Below are 19,205 nucleotides of genomic sequence, written 5' to 3' on the forward strand. Positions count from 1 at the left end.
CACTTTTTATATCAGGAAACTCATGTTACCACTTTTCTTTGCACATTCATGTTATCAAGGCAAGCCAAAGTAATACAATCTTTCTTACATTTATAATAAATTTAGAAGTTAAAATATAAGCAGATATGTAATTGATTGCTTTAGCCCTGTCATATAAGGTTTTATTATGTACACACTGGGATCTCTCAAGGTATTATGTTAACAGCATGATCAGTCTAAATCTCATATTTAATGAAAATGAGATTAAAAACAAATTCAAAAGAGTTTTATGACTTAAAGAAGGAAACAAATTAATCTACATACTATGAACTTTGGTGGACATCCTTTAAAAAGAAATTAGGTAGGGGAAGGGTATATCTCAATTGGTAGAGTGCACGCTTAGCATGCACGAGGTGGTGGGTTCAATCCCCAGTTCCTCCGTTAAGGAAATAAATAAATAAACCTAATTACCTCCCCCCTCAAAATTAAAAAAAAAAATTAGATAGATTTAGAGAAAAACTGAGCAGATGGCACAGAGTTCCCATACAGCCCCCTCTTCCCCACACAGTTTCCTGTTAATTCTCTTACACTAATATGTCTAGTTGTAATTAACGAAGCAATCTTGATACGTTCTTATTAACTAGCCCATAGTGCACTCAGTTTCCTTGGTTTTTTACCTAATGAGCTTTTGCTGGTCCAGGATCCCACATTACCTTTAGTTGTCATGTTTCCTTAGGCTCCTTTTGGCTGTGCCTGTTTCTCATACTTACTGTGTTTTTTTGATAACCATCTGTGTTTCAACACATGCTTAATAAGCACTCATTTACCGAGCCCTGGACGTAACAGACAACAAATCCATGCCCTCAAAGGGTTTAGTTTTTTTAGCAGGGAGCTTATAGTTGACTTCTTAAACTTAATTTTACGAAAGACTGTCTTATAGCAGATTACTGTTTAAGGTGACAATTAATGGGACTTCTGATTTTTCCATAATTAGCAGAAAAAATTGAGTAACCATTTACAGATTAATTGCAGAAACATAGATCTCTAGTGTGTAGAAGATATCTCTGTTCTTTTTAAGTGAGTGTTGTTTTTATTTTTGGGAAAACACTTAGTTCCAAAAGAGTTACTCTGTTTTTGATGAGACTATGGAATTGGAGAAAGGAGCAGTCAGTCCCTTGTTGCCTGCAGGGAAAATATCATCAAAAATGATGTTTCATGTTTAAGTTTTTCTTGTGATTGACTAAAGAGCCTTTTCATGCAATTGCTGCCTTAAGCCTACTTCCAGAAAAGTTTAAAAAAAGAAAAAGTGACATGATACATCAGAGAGGAGGGTAGGGTTTGCAAAGTTATGTTGTCAGACTGTTGCTGATTGTAAGTATTTTTGAGTTGGAGTTGCTGAAGAGACTGAAATAGCAAGGTTTTTGTTGAAAGCTTTGGCACTAGGACTTGCTAGGAGCCAAGACCTGTTAAACAAAGAAAATAGGAAAATTCTAGGAAGAAAGGTGCTGTGTGGCCATGGAAATTTGAGTCAGTTAAATTATTTTGGGCAGTATAGTGGCCACATACAACTTTATTTTTGCCTTAAACATCACTATGTTGAAAGCATTTTGTCTCACCAGTGTCAGTTGGAGGGACGGACAACTGGCTGTTCCTATCCAAGGACAGTGTTTGCATTCACACGCCATTAGCCGTCAGTGATGGGTGTAGAAATTATTCTTGGAAACCTTTATTTACTTTTGGACCATTTACTTGAGCAACTAATGCTGTACTATAACCTTTGAGTAATCAGGCAATACAAGAAGATACCATCTGTACCTGTTCAAGTAAAATATATGGATGTGATGAATCCTTCTAGGAAGAAGTTTTGCTGTGGGCTGTATTTTCAGCCACATTGGTCAAGCTCTTTTAACAATTACATTGTTTTATTTTTTACTTTTAATTTTGCCCAGATTTTCCACTGTGGGCACATTTGAAATCAGTTTCCATAGTGACATCTGGTGGCAGTTTTGACATCCTAGAGAGTATGTTTGGAATGATAAATATTTTTATGTAATAGCTCCAGATTTCTGGCCTCTTTCAAATTTTTCAGCTTTATGAACAACTTTTCCTGAAAACATCTTCATTGTATTCTTGAGATTGGAAGGCCAGGCGTTTACTGCTTCCGTCATGTTTTCATGAAAGCAAAGAAGTGATTTCTTATAACACTGATGGGCAGTGTATAGATAACAGTCTTGTCTAAATTTATCTTCTCTGCTCAAAATATGCGGCGTAGAGTCACGCAGCAGCGCCCTTACCTTGTCTGCTGCCTGTGCACCGTAACCTCTTGACAAGAGATGTCATTTCCACATTAGTCACCTCGCTGGCTTTCTCTCTTCCAGCACTGATTCTCGTCTGGCTGGAGGGAACCCTCGGTTCACAGCCAGGTTTATGGATCATGTAGGGACATGCTATTGTTGCTTCCCCCAAAAGTGAAGGAAGAAATAAAAAAAAAAAAAAAATAGGATCAGAGATGGAGAAAAGAAAGGTTGCTGAGAGAGGGGGAGATATTTGAAGACAGGAGGGAAACCACAGGAAGTTAGCACATGGCTGTCTGTAGGTGCCAAATAAGGTGTGCTGTTACTTTGGGTATGTGTGAAAAAGAAATGATTTTAAAACCAGAGTTTAAGTATTTATCATTGCTGTTGATTCCTCAGAGAATTGCTTCAGGTAAAGTGAATGTATAACCTGTGTGCAAAAAAAGTAGGAGTGATTGCAAGTCAGTTGGTAGAGGACATAGGTTGAGAGCAACAGGAGTGGGTGGTGCGGAGAGGAGCGCGGTAGGTTGATTGGCTTCCAGGGACGGCTGGGAGTTGTTCGTTGTTGCTTTTCTGTATTGAAGGAAAATTACTTTACTTTATCTCAGCCTCTGTCTCCTCATTTGTGAATCTGGGATGAAAATCATTTGATACCTGAGTTCTTTAAATGATTTAATGCATATAAAGCACCCAGGGAAGTCCCTGACATACAATAAATCCTTGTATTAAGTTTTTTAAATACAGTAAATATACTCGTATTGTTATTTGAGCATTTTGGTTAGAAGAGATTGGCAGTTAAAAATTTTGCTTTATTTCTTAGTCATCTATAAGCTGTATTAAGTAATTTCTTTCTATTACAAGGATGTAATAATTAAAGTAGATAAAAACATAGACATCTTAGCAACCACTTTGTGAAACAGATGTAAAAATATACATTCCAAGAATTCATGAAGTATGAACATCTGAGCATCTCACTTATGTATGTTTAACTGCTAATTAATACAATTCCAGTTCCTTCCATATTTGAGTAGAGCTACTTTGGTGTCTCACTTTGAACCGGGGTAATATCTGGAGATTACCCGGGACTTGGAAACTTTTCCTCCTGGCTGTGGCTCAGAGGTCAGGCACAGAAGAGTGTGACTGCCAACCCCCCTCCCCAAGTTACCAGGTTGATTGGGAGGGAGGTTCAATTCCAAGGAGAAGCAGCCATCCCATAATTGTCCATTACAGTCCAGACTTGAAGTGGAACTTGGTGGGAAATCAATGGCTGTTTTTGTCTATGAATTGAATCTCATAATGTATTTGCATTTTCTCCTTATTAATATTCAAAATAAATGAGGGTTTTTTGATATTAACCTCAAATAAGCAAATCTTTAAATTTACATAATGATCAAAAAATAAGAAGTACAGATTTGTGTTTGAGATAAATACTGTTTCATTTATGAGCATAGATTAAATTGATACTTGTAATTTTTCTCATAGTATTTTGCATTCAATGGGAAACTTTAGTGATTCTAGAGTTGTAGGATTTCCAAAGTTCACCCTGGACCTTGTTGAACCCTGAAAGTAGCATTAATTCAGAATGATTAATGTGCAAGAAAGAATGCTGTGATATATTTTGGGAGAGCCAAAGGATAAGATTATACCAGTGAATAAAAAGGTTGTATTTGCCTGAGAGAAATGGATATTTCCACTGTTAATCATCCTAGAATAGGTTAATCCTGGGATTAACTAAGGCTTTGACTGGTTTCAATGGCTGGACCAAAATGTGACAGACATTCTAACCCTCTTCTTTGTGGTTATGTAATTTCATCTCTTAGTAGTTGACTTTGTAAGAAATGTGTCCTAGTTTGGGTCCCCATTGAGGACTTTTCTGTACCCTGATGAAGATATCTATTCATTTTGTTCATTCATGTAATAATTACCAGGCTTTGGGTAAGGTGCTAGGTAAACTGGTATTTGAGAAGGATGTGGTCTCTGCCCCTGGGGACCTTGTAACATGGTGGGAGAATTTATATTTTCAGCACCCTGGTTGTCTTTGCCATTTGCTTAAGGCAATTAAAAGAAACTAAAGGATTTCAGGACACAAGAAATCCCATTTATCTCATTGGGTTGTTTTGAGACTTAAGTGAGATAGTATTTTGTAAAGTGCCCCACATAGTACCTGGCATTTAGTACTAATAAAAACAAATTTTTCATAGCCAGTATTATGTGCCAAGTGCTATTCTGATCATTAGATGTGTATTAGTTCATTTAATCACCTTACGAACATACTATTATTATCTCCATTTTATAGGAAAGGGAACTGAGGCACAGAGAGTTTACACAGTTTGCTTAAGATCACACAGCTGTGAGTGACACAGATGCCTTCAAGAAGTCGGACTTGTCATTTAGGTGGACACTTTCTTGTTGACTTGCTGCTTCATGGTTTTCTCCTTCCTTCTCTAGGTGTCATAGAGACTTCAGATCGACTGGACCGCGAGTCGACCTCCCATTACTGGCTCACAGTCTATGCGTCCGATCAGGGCGTGGTGCCGCTGTCCTCATTTGTAGAGGTCTACATAGAGGTGGAGGATGTCAATGACAATGCGCCACAGACGTCAGAGCCTGTTTACTATCCAGAAATAATGGAAAACTCTCCCAAGGATGTATCTGTGGTCCAAATTGAGGCATTTGATCCAGATTCCAGCTCTGATGACAAGCTGACATACAGAATTACAAGTGGAAACCCACAAGGATTTTTTTCAATACATCCTAAAACAGGTACATGTTAATACTATTATGTATGAAATGTTCATGCTTATACTCTCTTGATACAGGGAAATTTAAGAATTAATTTTCTTAATTTGCCACTTTAGTTTTTGATAAATCATCTTCGTTTTGAAGGGAACTTTAGAAGGCAGTCTCCAATATAAAAAAAGAAGAATGAGAAGTTTATAAAAATTTCAGAGGAGGATTTTGGAGTCAAGGAACTATTTGCCTGTAAGTAGGGAGGGGTCACAAACCTCAAGAAGCAGAAATCTAGACGCCAAAGCCTTGAGGTGGTAATTCAAGACAAAATCATCCCTTTTTAAAACAATCACGTGATGAATTAGACTTTAAAATGTTTTCATTTTTCTTAATGTCTTCTCTCTCTTTTAGATTAGTTTTTAAGTCCTCTCGGAAGGGACAGGCAGGCAAGGCAGACATGCCCTTTAGAATATATGAGTAGATACCATAGGTCTGGACATGATGTGTATTTGAGGAGAAGGAGAAAGAAGAAAGAAACTGAAAGAAAGGATATAAGAAAGGATATAAGTTAGAACTGTTGTGGGGAGCCTTGAAACCTTGGTTATCTCAGGCCTCTGAAATGGTGATGACACCGCTGTTGTGTCCCGTCTTGTAGAAGTGTGATTAACGTGGCCTCGCCACTCCCTTTTACGTCTCTCCATCCTGACAAGTCGTAGGAAGAGATGTCTGCCGAGGCTGCCGAATCCTCCTTACCATCAGGGAGAAGCAGTGCCCTGCAGGGGTCTGCTGCTGGCTCCAGGACCCCTGGGTGGGAGGCACATGCACCCTGCTGATAGAACAGCAGGAGAAAATTCATGAGGATGGCAGAGAGGCTTTATTTCCTAAGAGTAGCAGGCAGATAATAGTGGAGAATACCGATAGTTCACAGCCAGGAGTATGTGCTGTGAAGTATATAGTAAACTGTGTGTCCAGTAGGGAAGTCTGATCATTTCACAAGTCACCCAGCGTCTCTAAAGATCAAGAAGTCACCTGTTTTAGCATGGGCATTATAAAATATTGTAAATTTAGCTTCATGAGGTCTGTCTCTAGATGATTCAGTTCCCCCAACTCAGCAGAACCTCTGGGCATGATGTTCAGGGTCCAAATGTAGTACCTCAAAGGCTACATGTTCCTCAAAACTTTTAAAGCAGAACTGATTTTTGGTAGGTAGGTCAGCATTATTAGGGACCAGACTGTGAAAGCTGGGGAAAGACAGTCCGGTGGAAGAAAGTTCCTGTGATGTGCTGACTCATCACACCGCCCGGGGGCTCTTCGTCATGTTACTTAATAATTAATGGCTGAGTGAGAAAAATCACAGGGCTGGGAATCAAGAGATGTGGGCATTAGTGAGGCTTTACCCCTGGAATCTTGGAAAAAACTGTCTTCCAGGTCCAGACACTTTGTGATTAGTCGTGAGCGTTTCTGCACACCTGTTACAGCACGTGTGTGCCCGGCGCAGCGCACTCACAGTCGCACTGAGGGAAGGAGGTCACAGCCTTTCCCCCTTGCGAGTGTTAGTTCATTTGCTCTGTTAACTCTACATGAGAGAATCAGCACCTTAGGAGATGGATAAATGTGTGCCTCTTCTTTGGATAAACAAATTTGACATAATAAAATGAGTCTGCTTGCTCCTTAGTGGGAAAGAGAAATCTAGGACCCTGGTGATTATCACAACGTCCAGCAGACTGGAGAAAGCCTAAATCTACTGCCATTCAAATCATTTGTTTACACATCACGTGTTCACTGAGCTTCTGCTGTGTGTCTAGCTTGTTAAGGATGCTTTGAGAGTTTGTCACCTGCATAAGTGAAATAGCAAAGAGAGACAGGTGGGTACAGGTGGCGTGCCCGGGAGCTGACAGACGCCTCTGGGGAAAGCGGGAAACAGGCGGATGTGATGGTGTCATTGGGAGGATGAGGCCCCGCGGAAAAGTGATTGTGCTGATTCTGAAAGTAGTAAAGTGGACGCAGGGAGAAGAGGCAGGGATGTTCCTCTAGCAAGAGGGACAAATGAACTAACACTCAGGGACAATCTGAAGGAGTGGTGATGCCAAGAGAGGGAGTTGATGAGTGTATGGGAGAATGGCTACCCTTGATGGAAAAGTGTAAATACCAGAATGAGGGGTAGAGGATAATATTTATGTTATTTTTATAAACAATGACCTATTTTGGAGACTCAACATGCAATCCCCTGGAATGTCTTATATAAACTTAAATCAGATGACCTCACTAAGTCCTTTTAGAGAGGAAACATCTCCCCAGGACCCTTCTCTCCTTCTGTTGTAGTATGACACATGTTTAAAATAAGAAAAAAACCCTTTCTAGGACTGGGTTTGATGATCCGAATTGGGGATTCTCAGTGACAAGTTTGGACGAACATTTTAAGAAGCATTTTGTGTTCCAGTCACAGTTTTTGTGCCTGGAACTGTGTTTCTGCCTCTCAGACAGTTCTCATTAGGTCATTTATAAGTAGGGTGGCAGGTGGTAGGGGTGTTTCCTTTTATACAAGCAAAAGAGACTTGATCCATTTTCCTTTTCTGATACCCACACTTTTGTTGACACTGGAGATTCTTATAACATTTTTTGTTTGATTATGTTCAATATCAGTTGGAGTAAATTTGCTTTTCTTAGCAAAACTTGCGCAGTTGCCCAGGGCTGGGGAGACAGCAGCAGGAGTGTTGGGTTGTCTGGGCCCTGCCAGCCCCGGCTCCTAGACGCATGCGTCACAGCCTTCTCTGCAGCGTGTCAAGGACGGAGACCACGGGGCCCCAGACAGTGGGGACCAGTGTGCCCTTCACAGGCTTCGTTATCCACAAGTAACCTTGGGAAACTGGAGCCACCCTGGAAAAATGTCTTTTTAATATTATCAGTTTGAACTTTGTTTATCTTCCTGTTTGAGAACAAATACACTGAGAAATAAAATTTTTTATGGTTAAAAATAAATTCATCAGAATTGTGTATTAGGTAAAAGTAGAGGCATCTTTTTTGAATACATGTGTGTTTGTGGGTGTGATTTCTGTGTGTCTGCAGGGGTGTCTTAAAAGGGTTAGGCTTTTGACAACTACTGGATCAGTGCCCATCACTTGAAATTTTAAATGGTTTAAAAACATTGATGAGACTGTTTCAGCTCACTGTTTTCTTAGCTCTTCCTTTTATCAGTTCTGTAGAGTTGAATGTATTTTGGAGGCTGATCTTTAAATCTCTCATCACTATTGAATCTGGAGCACATGGCACTGTTTGAATCAGGTCCTCATGGTGCCCTCTGTTTGGGCTGATTTCCACCAGCTGGCTCCTGCTTGTTACCTCTCAGAGCTGAGCTTGGAGGAGATAGCCAAAGAGAAGCCAGCAAACCTTGGCTTTCCTTCTTTTAGTACTCTTCTGTCTTGTTTTCGGATCTTTCTTGTACTCGTCTTCCACCCTTGACCTCACTCTTAGATCAGGCTGGGATAAAACTTTCAGAGCCAGCAGGGCAGTGACTAGTGTAACTTGCTATGTGCATCATACTTTATATATTACAAGTGACCTCACGTTCTTAATCTTGACAAGAAACCCTGTGAGACGGGTAGGAACTACAAATGCTAAGAGTCTGCTGTCTTCCTCGTTTGTATTTTCCCCATTTTTCAAATAATTATACGACGTCAGAGAGAGGTAAAGGCCACCCGAGGTCGGAGCCAGAAAGGCGTGCATTTCAGCACTGCCGCTTCTGGATGCACAGCCCCTGGTTCACGCCACGTGCTTCTGGGTTTGCCATGGAAATGTGATTTGGGAGCCGATTTTTTTCTGTACCTTCTCAGTTTTTCCCCTTAGGGGATATCTGAATTACATAATTGTTGCTTTTTTGGCTAATCTTATTTCTAATCTTATCTTCACACCAAAAAGCACGAAGCTTCTAAATAACACTAGGTGTTTAAACTTAGTTTTATTAGCTGTGTACTGCAGGGATCTCTTAAAGTTTTTCTGTGAACGGCCAGGAAGGACATACTTACGGCTTTGCAGGCCATGCAGCCTCTGTCCCAGTCACCGGGCTCTGTCCCTGTGGAGGGAAAGCAGCCCGACATCAGGGACATGAATGAGCATGGCTGCACTCCAAGAAAACTTTATTTATGGGCAGTGAAGTCTGAATTTCATATACTTCTCATGTGTCACAGTATCTTCTTTAGTTTTTTTTTTTTCCCAACCAGTTAAGAATGTAAAAGGCACTTTTAAGCTTGCAAGCGTACAAAATCAGGTTGGAGGCAGTTTTCCGACTTCTGATATGTTGGTGAATTGACTTATTTAGGCTGGTTAAATTGCTGATTTATTCCTGAGGGGTTAGACTATTTGATATTCTTGAAGTTCAAATTAAATTTTTCCCCATTGCTCTAAGTGAATACTTAGAAAGGATGAGATCCGTGTTTTGCTTCTCCAGGTTATTAAAATTATTCTTTAAAGCATAGTAGTTAGAATAGTATTAAGGTTAAAATCTGAGATGAGATTTAGCAAGTTGATAATACACTGTGAGTCACATGTTTTCTGCTTTGAGAATTAAGTATTTATCATTAGAAGATAAAATATTTCCAAGTTTGGGGATGTTCACACTTCTTGTGCTGATGTAACCTGTTCAAAAATATTTCAGAGCTTGAAATTCTAGCTTTCACAGTTGGCTCTATGTATATTTATCTGATCTTTACCATTTCCTTTTTTTTTCTTTCCATTCCCTAATTCTGAATTGAGATGTTTGTGCTCAGATTGCTAAGTTACAGCTTCTTATGCTTAGCAGAGGACAGCTTTATACGGTGGCTGTTTTTCATTCATGTATTTCCATGCAGGATAGAGTAATGTAGGATTATTTTGTGTTCCATATAAGAAATGTTCTTTAGTTGCAGCTAACAGGTATGCTGGGTACTCATCCATGTTCTAGTCCAGGATCACATTACAGCTACCTTTTTCTCAGTCAAGGCAAGTGGCATTTTATTGTGGCTGGAACGGAGGCTGAACGAAGTGCAATAGGAAACAGCTATAGCTGCAAACAACTTCCAAGGGTTTCCGGAACATTTGATAGCTGCGCAGGAAGGAAATGAAGGGCCAGTCACTTCACAAGGGCAGGAGTCATTTAAAAAAAAAAAGTTTACCTATTTGTAGTCTTTTCCCAAAGATATGCAGATGTTTTAAGGAGGAATTTACCAGTTTCTCCTGCTTATTTTTAATTCTATATGAAGTGTATGTTATCCTTAAAGGCTAAAAGAAGTCAGATTTTATGCAGTGCCTTTTCTGTACATGTTGAAATGCTGATAATGCTTTCCCTCCCAAAAATCTGTTAACCTGGAATCCTTATGACAAATTCTATCAGGGGGTATTTAATTTTTTTGTGCATGTTGCTGAATATCATTTGCTAAAATTATTTTAAGAAGTAGTATTTTAAGATTTTGCACTTAAGTGCCTGAGATTAGCCCCCCTTTTTTTGTCATCATGACATTAACTTTATAAAATGGGTTGGGTTTCTTCCCCTCCCTTATTATCTCTGCTGTATCTGACATTTAGAGGAATGTTGAAGGCAATTCTCAGTAAATTGCATTTGGCTTTTGATCTTATGTTTACCTTATGTTTCCGTAACACTCATTTTCAACAAGAAACAGCCAGTAGGACAGAATTAAAACCAGAAGAGAAGCCTGGAGATTTCCAGGTGCCAAATTCCTGCTCAGCCATGGCCTGTGTGACTGTAGACTAGTCATTTGATTCTTCTTTTTTTTTTTTTTTTAAGGTTTTCCATGGGACTCTGAAAGTTTGAACTAAATGAGTTCTGAGCGCCCTCCCAGCCTTGACAGGCTATGAATAGAATCCCACTTTTGGCTCCAAGCCTAATCCTGCCGGCACCAGGACTGCAGTGACAAACAATAGCAGTTCAGATGGTGGCAGCTGCCTGAGAGCTGGAGATGGGCTGTAGTTAAATGCAGTCTGAGCAGCACCTAAATGCAGACAGCACGGGGCTGCCGAGGTCTCTGAGTCATGGTATGAAGCTCCGAGGGGATGGATGTTGAGTGATAACTACAGAGAAAATTGAAAGTTTGCTCTTGGCCTGCAAGGCAATCTGTATTTTTAGGCTGGGGCTGGGGAGTAGCGATGCCCGCCTCCCTGCCTGTCCTTCCACGTCTGCTCGGCCTGCTCTCTGCGCACGCGCGTCTTGCCTGTGTTTTGTGGGCGTTCAATCCTGGCTCAGGTCCTGGAGCGCCAGGGTAGAACCAGGCATGATACGGAATATGTGCTTACTGCTTAATTCTTGTTTTCCAGTTGACTAAGGATAAAATTTAGCGAAAGCCATATGATTTCCATTTCACCTGTTGAAAGAGGAGTCTGAGAGGTTTGAACAGGAAAATGCCATCCTTGGTCTAGTTTCTGACCCTCCTCCTCGTCTGGTGTCCTCTGTCTATCCACTGTCAGTCCTCAGGACTTAGCTGTGATCTTTGCACATTGCAGTAAGCAGCCTTGTCCTGGGAACATTTTCACTTTATTCAAGCTGGCTAGGTACAGGTCTGTAGTTGAGAATGTCCCTTGGAAAAGTATTTGTCGTGCTACAAGGAATTCTGCAATTATTGTCTCCCGCTTTCCTGTCTCCCTGTCGTTTGCTGTAATACTTTATTTTAAAAATTAGAATAATTACTGGTTATTACTAACAATTACTAATGTATTATGTTCTTTATTTTCCATACATTTGACTAGTCCCTATAGTTCTTTGATAGCTTAACCAGCTCAAAATGGGCCATATTTTCAATAGTATACCATGGAAATAAAAAAAAAAAAATTATCCAGGAGTCAGAGGTTTAAAATACATATCCCATAAATTTTTTAAACACTTTTGTTTAACTTCTGTTAATTTTTCTTGATAATAGGCATTTTACCCTTTTTTTTTTTTTTTTTTTTGGCCTATATAAGAGGCATGAGAGGTCATTCTGGCTAAAACAGAAAGACAGTTTTGACAAGTGTAGGGTGCGCACAGGTAAATTACTAAAGAGAATACTTTATTGAGTAAGTTATTTTTGAAAACTTACTTTTTGTTATTGTTGTTGGATCCTGAGGGGCCCGTGTTGCTTGTTGAATGTACTCTGAGAAGAACAGAGAGAAAGTGTTTTGGTTTGTTCAGAATATAAGAGTCTTTTCTTTCTTAGTTCTTAGCTGAAACAGCTTTCTAATTGGGACTTCATATTTTATAGGCATTAAGCTAGTGTGTATACTCTTTATAAAGGAGTTACTGAAAACTAGGCTATTCTTGTTTCATCATTCTGTTATAGGGGAGGAAAGAATATGAGAAATAATATATTCAGAGATACACCTGATATGCACAGTTTGTGGCATATTTTATATATTAATTTAAAAAAAAGACGACTTAGTTCATTTGCGGTTCTCAGCCAGAGATGTTCTGGAGGCCCTCCCAGGGCTGAGACAGCCTTCCTCCCCTCAGGGAACATGTACAATTAGCTTGGATGATTTGCAGCGTTTGGTACTTTCCTACCCCAAATCATCATTGGGCAGATATTTTTTTAATTCCCTGCCTTTTAATTGTCTTGTCTATAGAATGATACCCTATAAAGGCATAAGACATGTCAAATGATGACAGTAATAAAACGGAAAATAAGATGAGTGGTTATCTTTGGGTTATCACCACTGGCCATATTCTGGAACACAGTGTATTACTTCAGCGTACTACAAGAGGCATTTCCAAAAAAAAAAGGGGGAATTGGGCTGTTAACATGGACACTGATACAGCCATTTAGATCGTTTCCTTTTATGTTGTAAAGACTACATTTCACTTATGTTCTAGCAGGATTTAATGATTTGGGTCAGTAGTTGCAAATTTGTCAGGAAAATTCTGGGAGATGCTTTAAGCTTTAGTAAACAATTTCAGAGCAGTTGGAATCTTCACCTGGGCTCTCCTGGCCACGTCTTTGAAGTAATTTCTGCAATGCTAATTGTGGTTCTTAAGTGCTGCTTATTTCTCCTAAATCCATAATAGCCCTGTTACATTTTTCTATATCTCAAATGGTGTTTTGAGAAATGGATAATATGCTCTGTTCCAGAATGAGGCCAGTGGCGATAATTACAATGACTAAAAGCAGTTCTGCATTTAGAAAACTATTAAAGTGTGGGAACATGGAATTTCTTCATTTTTCGTAAGTGCTTGGCCTGAGATGGTTGGCATGGGATGGACTGCCTGATCCCCTGGAACGCTCTGAAGCTGTATGAGCTGGTAGAGATTCTGACTTGGCTGGGATGTGGGGTGGGAAGGCAGTGGGTTCGGCCGTCACGCCTCGGGGTTCCGCTGCTCCCCTCTGGCTGAAGGTAGGCTAGAGCCACAGAGGCTGCTACACACTTTCTTTGCTGAGAACTCAGCTCTGGTTCTAACTCTGCTGTTGACTCTGACCTTCAGGAATTAATAACATTCCTGGACCATATTTCCTTTTTAAAGTTCAGGATTTGGGCTGGAAGATTTTAAAAGACCTTCTGGCTCTAGCAAACTTTCACAGTGAGAGGATATTTTAGAATGTGTGATACATTTCATTAAAATTTTGTTTCAAGAGCGTATTTTAAAAATTGTGAAAGATATGCTACTGTAATATTTCTAAGAAATTTTAATATTTTATTTTTTAGAGGAAAAATAAACACGGCCAGATGTTTCAGAGTTTAAAAAAAAAATCATTTGAGAGTTTCCAGCCTGAGATTAGTGTTCAGCCAATAAATATTTCATTATCCTTTCATGCTGACCTTTAAAATATTTTAATGTTTAAATTTCTTTAAATAATACACTCATTAAAGAATAAAAGATGACCTTAATAAAGAAGTGTACACGTGAAAAATGAAGCTGCCCTCTCCTCTCTTCCCTTCTTCTTTCAGCCCACCTGTTCCCAGGAGTAGCCGCAGGCAGTCATTTGGGCTTTAACCTGTTAGGAACGTACACATATTATATATTTTGTATGTAGTCTTTGGGGGCTTGTAGCCCTTGTCTAACAGTTGCTCGAGCAATCAGTGTGCTGACTGTGGTGTGACGGTTGTTGTACCGTAATTGTCCTTGGTGTTGCAGATTATTAAAGCGTGCTGAGTGTCCAGGGAGCAGTCCTGCCAAAGTGGGGCTTGGACATAGAAAGGTAGAAGGAGAATTTCCCCATTATGGTGGTATCAGCTACTGAGGAAGTTCCCCTGTCCATACTGGAGATGCCGGAGACTTAACTTAGTACTCCCTTTACCACCAGCTATACCACAAATCAAGTTCTTAAACTTCATGAGGAATAGAATATATTAAAGTGTTCTAGAAAAATCAGTGGGGAAGATGGTTGACAATGATACACTTGACATGCATGCGTACAGCCAAGAGTTGGTCAGAATAGGGCTGTGATGAGTAAGACGTTGTGGGAGAGACACAGAGGTGTAAGGGTTTCCCTAAGTAAACTGTATACCTTTGTGGACGAGGGCCTTGTCTTAGGCTTTTATATCTGTGTCTCAGAGGGACATACTTGGGGAAGACTTTCCGAAAAATCAGTTGAATAACGTACGTAGTACAGACTGAACAAGTGGGTGACTTTGAGCTAATAAACTTTATGGCAACATCATTACTATTTATAAACATACATTTCATTAATTTTTTAGTCCTCAGCAAGAGATCGTCAGAAGCAAAAAATGTAAATTGGTAGAATAATAATTTTTTGAAGGTTATTATTCAACACAGAGACACTTGACTTGTCGGTATTCAGATAGAGCTGTGAAGTATCCACAAGCCAGGCGTCCTCATGACCAGCTGAGCGCAGGAAGGAGGCCAGTAAGAGGGCAGGGGTGGACGGAGGGGAGCCTTAGGGAGCAGCATCAGCTCTTCAGAATCTTGGAAATTTTCACTTTTCTCACTGTTTAGAGTTAAGACAGTTGCTTATAGAATTTGGAGTTGGATAAATATATTTGCTATTGAATTATTGCTTCAAATTTTAGCCACAGAAAAAAAGATTCTAACTACTGTAAATGCTGAAGTTTTGGGTTTTGACATATTTAACTTGAAATCAGAGACTCTCCAAAGGAGCAGAGATGATTTGTGACGATGTAAATTTAAATTATTTAAATTAACTTAAGGATACAGCTTTTCAGTCCTGCTAGCTACATTTACAGTGCTTGGTGGCCGCGTATGCAGGGGGCTACCGTGTTGGGCAGTCCTTCTCTGGAACATAAGTTGGTATAGTTCATGCATTATTGTAAAATAAGCAAAAGGCTAAAAAAGCCATAGTAGTTGCAGGGGCTAGAGGAGAATAATCAGAGTGGTGGGCAGTGTAAATTAGGTGAGCAGACTTCTGTTTTCTTCCTTGATCTTGCCCCTCCCTCTCCTTATTTTCCAGTAGAATAATTGGAAAATGCTTCAAAGTAAATTTCCTGCCAAGTAAGGTGAACACATGACCATACGGCTTTTTTTTTTTTTTTTTTTTTAAGAGGCAGGACCTTTTCCTTTACAGTTTTGGTTCTTAAAAAACTCCTACTGCAGATCACAAGTTATGTTCTCTCTCAACACTGTTGGACCTTAATCCTATTCAGAAATCCTTTTTTTTTTCCTTCCCCAGCTGCCACCTAGCTGCATTCATGGTGCTGATGTTTCAAACCCTTTCTTCCAGCACCAAAGCCTTCGGTCCCTCCCTGGCTTCTCGCATTGTTAATGTGGCCTTCAGACTGATTCTCTGGGTTTATTGAACTCCCATCTTACCCCTTCGCTACATGACATTGAGTTAGCAACTTGATCTCTGAGCCTGTAAAAATACTGATTTATGGTACAAATGCTGCCATGGTGTATACATATGTAGAATGAATGAGAAAATACATTTAAAGCTCATAGCACGGTACCTTGGCATTTAGTAAGCCAAATAACAATCAGAGATGAGCTCATTTGATGCATTAATTAACTTTTGCTTTAGAGCAAACCGTCCCAAAACTCAGGGGCTTGAACAGACACCATTATTTGGTTGGGAATTCTGCTGGGCAGGTCTGGGCTTGTCTGGGCTGGGTTGCTCTCATGCGGTGGTGGTCACTTGGCTGGTTGGCTTGAGCCTGGCTGGTGCCGGGTGGCCTCACTCGCCTGTTGGCTGTGGGTTGGTTGTCTGCCGGAACAACAGAGATGACCCAACTGCATGTGTCCCTCATGCAGCAGGGTACACACTTCTCAGCAAGAGCTCTCAGCAAGGGGCCCTGCTTTTTTCTCCCCTTTTCTGTGTGTAGACTACACTCTGATCTGTCTTACTGTTTCTTGAATGTAGTCTTTACATATATTTATGGGTTGAAGTTACAATTGCAAATTGATGGTGGGAAGAAACCACATTGGCTCTCTCAGCCCACATACATTTATAAAAGTATTGGTCTGCAGAATGGGTTTTTTTTTTTTTTTAGGCCAAGGAAAGTTTTTGTCTTTTCATTGTTATTTTTAATTTAATGCAGCTCTGCAGAAAAGAAAAATAAAACACAGAATTATAAGAGGCAGCGTTTGCGTATGCATTTTTCTGCCTTCTCCCACTCTTTTATTCTCTGACTTGCTTTTTTGGACCTTTTAAATGAATAACAATTAACTATTTCTGATTTCCTCTTTTTCTTGAATTTCATGTAAGTCATGGTTCAGAATGTGTGAAGAGCTGAAATACCATAATGCAGTAAATTATGCAGTGTGGTGGGGAAGGGACACCCCCCCCCCCAACCTCTCATCTGGGCCTCAGGAAAACTGAATTCTAATCCTGGCCTTGATAATGGCTTATCGGTGGGTTGGAACAGTTTAATTTCTCTTTGGCTCAGGGAGCCAAGTTTGATCATCCTGAAGGTTTCTCTCCATTTCTGAGCTATTGTGCTGATCCTTCTGGGACTTAGGAATAATTATTACAGATGAGCACCAGTGTGCAAAAATGAAAGCAATGGATGCACTTGTTAGCTATTTAACACCTGCAGGGTTGATAACATGTGTGTAGAAACGTATACTTTGGATTCATTTTTGAAAATAGGTGTTGGTCAGGCAGGCAAGGTGGAAGGATCAGCAGGACTGAGATGTGCAAAATTACAGAGGTGCAAATGAGTGTGGAGTGCATGCTGAATTCTGCAGCTCGGTTGGCGGGGCGGGAGTGTGGGACACTTGGATAGCATTTCCACTGTCCTAAGCTCCCAGTGCGGCTGATCGCTGGAAGGTAGCGTGTACCTCCAGAGAGCATCCACAGTTTTCCTAGTGTTTTCCTGCTCCATTAGGAAGTTTTATTCTCTCTTCAGGGTTCATTTGGTATGGAAATTGCACACGAAGCACTCATTTTCCCTTTCCCTTGGTGACCGTCCCACCTCCTGCTAGCCACGTGCGATGTCCACACACTGCCTCTCCCGGTCATGTGTGTGTTAAGGACAAGAAAACTGTAACCTTGGTGATAGGATTCCTTCTGGTGCAGGTGTTGCAAAGCTAGGAAGCAAGGTCTTTTTGTCGATCTAAAATACCTTACATGTTCACGGGACAGCTTCCACGTAACTTAAATGGTGATAGCCACGTGAGGCTCGTGGCTACCGTGCTGGTAAGTTCACGTCTAGCTCCATCTCTTCCATCGCGGTTATAGTCACTCACTACGTACACTCTCACGAAACAGTTCATAGAAGAAATTCCTTTCCTGTCTGCCTCCTGCCTCCCTGGCTTTCGCTCCCTCTTCTTTTCCAAGCATCTCTGAAGGCCTTGGAGGAGGGACTCGCCTTTCAGACTTCTCTGTCCCCGGCTTCTGGGACACCTGGCTCCCTCCCAGCCTTTGCCTCTCAGGCGTCCTTATGACTTTCTAAACACGGATGCCCCACGCTTAGTAAGATCGGCCCTCCCTTTTCTATATTTTTTTGTAGACCCACCATTCTCTATTTTTCGTACTTTCTTCTGTACCTGGGGAATAACCAAGTCTGTCTCTGCCTCCGATGACTTCCTCTGTGCCTCTGAGTGTCTGCCAGATGCCACCAGCACCTTGACCGCCTGTTGCAGTGCCTGACACATCTTGCCTATAAACACACGTTAGATGGTTTTTCTGTTAACACGCACATAAACTGTAAATTTGTATCATTATTTCCAACATAGTGTAGTTCCTGTGGGCCTCTTACTCTAGTGTGTATTTTTAATTCTGCTCTTCTATGGTTTTAAGAAATTCTTGTGTTCACACATTTAAGTATTTTTTAGGGTAATTGCTTGGTTATAACAATACAACCAAGATATACAAGAAAGGCAGAGTCTCGTGGGCGTTGAAGTACACAAAAAAAGACTCTTAAACGAGTGCCTGTAATACCGTGGGGTGATGTTACAACAGAGCAAATAAAAGAGCTCAGGGTAGCCCCACTGCAGGACCCCAGGCTGGGCCGGTCATGGGAGGCCTCAGAAGGGATGTTTCAGGTGAGAGGTGGGGGAGTGGATAGGAGGAGCTGGGCTAAAAAATGGGTAAAAAAGGAACATAGAGTTCACTGTAGCTGAATGGAATTAATATTCCCTTTGAGTTAAGAGAGAATTGAAGTATAGAGAGCATGCAGGTAATTCCTGACCCAGGAGATGATGGGCAGGTTTGCTCTCTGTCTTCGTATTGAGCTGGTGGTGTGGGCATGAGGACATCTTTATTAGCAGGCTTGTGTGCTGTACGTAAACTATAAGGTGAGGAATTGTATTTGCTAGTGGATCTTTGTTTATTTGCTAACAGATACCCCTGCAGTGAATGAGTATGTTCTGTAGAAGCGGAATACTATTTTCCTAGTGGACATGCCGAGTTGTAGCCGCTTGTGATGTTACCATTGGCGAGAAGTTTTTGGTGGGCACGTGAGGACAGCGAGATGGGGCCACTCACAGTGATTTCCTGTCATTCTTGAACTTCTTAAAACCACCGTCAGCAAGGGTGGTAAACTTTTGATAGAAAACAGAAACAATTAGCTTTAAAAGGTTTTTGGCTAATGAAAATCAAGCTTGTGCCACAGTAAGCAACATTTTCGCACCATTAAGCCTTGCGAAGCTTTTTCCTCGAACCACTTTGAATCTATAAGTATGGTTTGGGAGAAAATCCAGATTACAATATAGTCTTTTGTTGCCCTTATTATAAAGAGAGCATTGTTTCATTGAATAGTGTGGAAGATAATGTTGATGTAGATTCTTAGTGACTATTAAGAAAAAAAATAAAGACTTCAAATTAAATGAAA

The 19,205-nt window shown here is 40.5% G+C and overlaps 1 protein-coding gene across 4 annotated transcripts in view; it reads left to right on the top strand.

Annotated features, from left to right (window-relative positions):
* The window catches only part of FAT1 (FAT atypical cadherin 1), a 108,924-nt gene that overhangs the window by 45,744 nt on the left and 43,975 nt on the right, over positions 1-19,205 (top strand). For all 4 annotated transcript variants that reach the window (XR_004132815.2, XM_064477516.1, XM_010995730.3 and 1 more), the window contains exon 3: positions 4,722-5,036. Coding sequence is in view for 3 of the 4 variants with exons in the window: in XM_064477516.1 (XP_064333586.1) it covers positions 4,722-5,036 (315 nt within the window). In the remaining variant the exon portion in view is untranslated. The remainder of the gene's footprint in view (positions 1-4,721; positions 5,037-19,205) is intronic.

This window comes from Camelus dromedarius, chromosome 22 (assembly GCF_036321535.1).
Source record: "Camelus dromedarius isolate mCamDro1 chromosome 22, mCamDro1.pat, whole genome shotgun sequence".
In the NCBI taxonomy this organism is placed as follows: Eukaryota; Metazoa; Chordata; class Mammalia; order Artiodactyla; family Camelidae; genus Camelus; species Camelus dromedarius.